The sequence below is a fragment of the Lathyrus oleraceus genome, chromosome 6 (genome assembly GCF_024323335.1).
Source record: "Lathyrus oleraceus cultivar Zhongwan6 chromosome 6, CAAS_Psat_ZW6_1.0, whole genome shotgun sequence".
NCBI lineage: Eukaryota > Viridiplantae > Streptophyta > Magnoliopsida > Fabales > Fabaceae > Lathyrus > Lathyrus oleraceus.
The window spans coordinates 361526473-361531308 of record NC_066584.1 but is presented as its reverse complement, the minus strand read 5'-3'; the positions used below and the strand labels follow the sequence as shown (position 1 = coordinate 361531308).

Genomic DNA, 4836 nt, shown 5'->3' with positions numbered 1-4836 from the left:
GGAGACCTCGAAGGCAGGCTAACACATCGGGATGTGGAACAGGAGAGCGTTTCAATCGGACGAATAATTGATTTTCTTGTCAATTGTTGTGTATTTTAACTTTATATCATAATATTATTAATTATTTTTCATTTACCTTTTTATTTCAATTCTATATAAGTATAACATAAAAAAAAATATTCAAAGCATGTGGCACATGTAATGACGCATGCTCTTCATGTTAACGCATGCTAACGCCAATGCACTTGACATTTTGATTCAATGGCAACATGCATTCGTCATTCCAACAAATGCATGCTTTAGAGAGATAATTGAAAAATGATTATATTAATAAATATTTTAAAATAATGGTTATTTTTGTATTATTTTAAAAAACTTGATTATTTAAAAAAAATCATAGTTAAATATTATATCAAATAATATAAAAATAATATATTAAAACTATTATGCGAGTAGACATGTAACCATATCTAAGAGATCATGAATATTAGAAATCAAGACACTACAGAAATATAATACTAAAAATAATATTTATATTAGATTAAACCCCATAATACTACACTCTATAATCTGTTATGTAAATTTCATAAGTTATTCGGATAGTTATCGATGGTGGGTATGTCACACTTCCACCTGAACCCACCGTTATTTCATTATAGTTTTTTTTTTTAATGTTTTAAAGCCTAATTTAGCGGAGATTAGTACTAATTTTGTTTAATTTTGTTTAGCTTTTGCCCGGTTAACTAGAAAATTTCTCCAAAGCCACGAGCTTCTTGTTCTAGGAGTAGGATGTGGACACAATTATTGTTGTTTTGCAACAAAGTAGTAGTAAGACGTTACAAAGCCAGCTTTTGCTTTTATAAATAGCAGACTCCCAAGCAGCACACTGTGTCTTGCAGGTGGCACATTGCTTCCTCGTTGGTTGGCTTGTTTTCCCTTTTCCTTTTCACACACTCCAACATGGCTCTCTCCCTTTCCCTCACTACCATTCTCCTTTCCCTTTTCTCTTTTTTCCTTCTCCACACCCATGCCAACCCATTCCGTTCCATTCACCACCACAACCACCCTCACTTCGCCACCCACAACTACAGAGACGCTCTCACCAAGTCCATTCTCTTTTTCCAAGGCCAGAGATCAGGGAAACTCCCTTCTAACCAGAGAATCTCTTGGAGAAGAGACTCTGGTCTCTCTGATGGCTCAGCATTGCATGTATGTAAACAAATTTCTCATTATCATATATTTATTTCTAGTGGTTTTTAACTTTTTGTGGTTATATATGTTTTAAATGTGCAATGTAGGTTGATTTGGTTGGAGGGTACTATGATGCTGGTGACAATGTTAAGTTTGGTTTTCCTATGGCTTTTACTACCACCATGCTTTCATGGAGTGTTATTGAGTTTGGTGGGTTGATGAAAAGCGAGTTGCCGAATGCTAAAGAAGCTGTTCGTTGGGCTACTGATTATCTTCTTAAAGCCACTGCACATCCAAACATCATTTATGTTCAGGTTAGTTCTCTTTTTTTTTTCTTTCTAATGTTCATGATTCTGTAGTTTTTTTTTTGTGAAGAAAAAAACAGAGGAAATGAGGTTGATTTTTGGGTTGTGTGTTTGAAGGTTGGAGATGCTAAAAAGGACCATGCTTGTTGGGAGAGACCAGAGGACATGGACACTCCAAGAAGTGTTTTTAAGGTTGATGCTAACGCACCTGGCTCTGAAGTTGCTGCGGAAACTGCTGCAGCATTGGCAGCGGCTTCTCTTGTTTTCAGAAGAAGTGATCCAACATATGCCAAGATTTTAGTAAGAAGGGCTATCAGGGTAAGCCTTTGATTCATCAATTTTTTTTCAACTTTTTCATTCTTTTGCATAAAATCTGAGACTTAATTATTTGTGAGTGTATAGGTTTTTCAGTTTGCTGATAAACATAGAGGATCTTACAGCAATGCCTTGAAACCCTTTGTGTGTCCATTCTATTGTTCTTACTCAGGTTATCAGGTAAAATTTTGGTTTTTCCAATTTTTTTGATATGTCCTTTTTCTTAGTCATACTCAAAAGTATAGTGTAGTACCTATGGTGATTGATATTTTGATGATAAATTTGTTAGGATGAGTTGTTGTGGGGTGCTGCTTGGCTCCACAAGGCCACAAAGAATCCAATGTATCTAAAATACATTCAAACAAATGGTCAAATCCTAGGAGCTGCAGAGTTTGACAACACATTTGGTTGGGATAACAAACATGTTGGAGCAAGGATACTTCTTTCAAAGGTCCTAAACTTCATCATCACATAGTACAGTAACAAATAAAATTAACAAAAAATGGTTTGATGAAAGCTTACATGTTTTTCTTTTTTGTTGGTTTTATGTGATATTAGGAATTTCTAGTTCAAAATGTAAAATCCCTCCATGACTACAAGGGCCATTCAGACAATTTTGTTTGTTCTTTGATTCCTGGAGCTGGTTCCTCATCTGCACAATATACCCCAGGTAAAGTGATGTCTCTTATCTTTTCTCACCATATTTTAAGTCATGTGGTCCAAGATGCAACTTTTTTTGAGGTTGTAAAAAACTTTACAGGTGGACTTTTGTTCAAGATGAGTGATAGTAACATGCAGTATGTCACATCCACTACCTTCTTACTGGTCACATATGCCAAATACTTAACCAAATCACATTCAGTTGTAAATTGTGGTGGTACCACTGTAACACCAAAGAGACTCAGAACCTTAGCCAAGAGACAGGTAAAATGAGTTTAGAAAGTTATAACTATAACACATTGAAATATATATATATTTTATAACTTTTTGAATTTTTTTTATTAGGTGGATTATTTGTTAGGAGATAACCCATTGAAGATGTCATACATGGTGGGGTATGGACCAAGGTATCCACAAAGGATACACCACAGAGGATCATCACTTCCTTCAATGGCTGTACACCCGGGAAAGATCCAGTGTTCCGCAGGGTTTGGTGTAATGAATTCAAAATCACCAAATCCTAACATTCTAGTGGGTGCTGTTGTTGGTGGACCAGATCAGCATGATAGGTTTCCAGATCAACGGTCAGATTATGAACAATCAGAGCCAGCTACTTATGTTAATGCGCCACTTGTCGGAACACTGGCTTATCTTGCACACTCATTTGGTCAACTTTAACTTGTTTGGGATAATCTGATTATGATGATGTTTTAGTTTTAAATGTTCACTAATTTGGTTAGTAGTTAAAATTAGTTAGATTTCTTAGGAGAAGCTTTTAACAACTTGTTGCAATGAGTAAATTTCATTGTGACAATGCTTCCATATGTTATGTTAATGTTAAGTGGTGTGGCATATATGTTAAGTGATGATGTTAAAAAATTATCAAGAATTTCAATGTTTAAAGCAAATCTCAACTGTAAAAGTGGTTAGTTTTGCTTGTGTTATTTATCAACTTTTAAGATATTGTGGTGAGGACAAAAGGATAAAATAAAGTTAGGGGATAAAGACATGGGTGAACAAAAAAAGTTTATTGCTACAATGAACTTTTCCTAGGAAATTGGAACTAATCCTTTGTTAAAATACACTTGTATAAAAAATAAAAATGTATCTTTGACCAAACTGAGAAATTTTTCCAGCGCCGAACCGCTGAAGATTCTCCTCGAGCAACATGGAAAATTTGTTGAAATTGTAACCCTTGTGGTGTGAAATGGGAAATATTGTCTTGTTCATGGACGATTTTATACAAAAGAAACCTTCATCAACATGTTGAGTTACCACCTATTCCTTCGAAGGTAAATGAGAAATGGCATCAATGAGATTACTTTATCAAGCCGTTAGTAATGTTGGAATACACGACCTACATATAGTGGTGATGTGTGCTTGAATTTGTTGGACAATTAGTATGTTTTGGTTTGGATTATAATAAATAACTAATTTAAGTTTAACACTTATTAAAAAATGGATTAATTGTAATTCATTTTTCTTTTTCATAAAAAATTAAGTGTATTTTCTAAAATATCTTTTATTAAAATTTAAGAGCTAAAAAAATAAAAGCATTATATATATAATGTCGTCTTTAAAGTATTAGTCTATTACGACACTTATATATGACTTGTTGGTTAAGCAACAACTTTAACCAACTTAACTAATCAGTTAAGTTACTATCAACTTAGGAATATACATGTTTAAGATGTTTAAGGATTAACAAACCAATACACTCCATTAATGTATAAACATAAACATTCATCAATCCCAATTGTTTTCTTCAAAATACAATTCTGTAAATCTTTAATGCCTTTGTAAAATTATATGCATGTTGCACTTCAATTGGACAATAGGTAACCTCAAGCATTTCCTCCATGACTTGTTCCTTAATGATAGGGAACCTAGTCTCTATATACTTATTTCTTCCACCTAAAATTGAATTCTTCTTTATATGCATGGTATATCTATTGTCATTCATGGGCTTCAATGACTTGTGCACTTCACATTTTAACTCCTTCATCAAAGAGTCTAGCCTAATTACTTCACAAAAAGAAAAAAAAGTGCCACCAATATACACGACTTTGCATGACAATAATACCGTGATAAGTTGCTTCTTAATTCACCAAGAGATGGATGCACCATTGTACTTAAACATGTTACTTGAAGTACTGCTTCTATCAATTTTGTCCCCAACCAAGTTAGAATATGAATATCCTATCAAGCATGCATTCTTATATTTCACCACAGTTAGAAATAACAAGGCAAGCTTCATATTTCTTTTTAAGTACTAGCGTATTCTCTTTATAACCACTAGATGAGATTTCTAGGCTCATTCATAAATTGGGTGATGATTTTCATTCCATAGCAGATGTTAGATACG

At 33.7% G+C, this 4836-nt stretch overlaps 1 protein-coding gene across 1 annotated transcript; it reads left to right on the top strand.

The window, feature by feature from the left end:
* Positions 1-804: 804 nt before the first annotated feature.
* On the top strand, positions 805-3400 carry LOC127091213 (endoglucanase 17). Its single transcript, XM_051029779.1, has 8 exons — positions 805-1209; positions 1299-1505; positions 1614-1814; positions 1899-1991; positions 2101-2262; positions 2370-2481; positions 2572-2735; positions 2817-3400. Exons 1-8 carry the CDS (start codon positions 961-963, stop codon positions 3147-3149), a joined length of 1521 nt encoding a protein of 506 aa, XP_050885736.1. The 5' UTR covers positions 805-960; the 3' UTR covers positions 3150-3400.
* Positions 3401-4836: the final 1436 nt, after the last annotated feature.

What these genes read in the sequence shown, in the direction of transcription:
- LOC127091213 (XM_051029779.1), top strand. Translation starts at nt 961, where the DNA reads ATGGCTCTCTCCCTTTCCCTCACTACCATTCTCCTTTCCCTTTTCTCT. An exon ending in ATCTGCACAATATACCCCAG is followed by an intron (nt 2,482 to 2,571) that starts GTAAAGTGATGT and finishes AAAACTTTACAG; the next exon opens with GTGGACTTTTGTTCAAGATG. An exon ending in GAACCTTAGCCAAGAGACAG is followed by an intron (nt 2,736 to 2,816) that starts GTAAAATGAGTT and finishes TTTTTTTATTAG; the next exon opens with GTGGATTATTTGTTAGGAGA.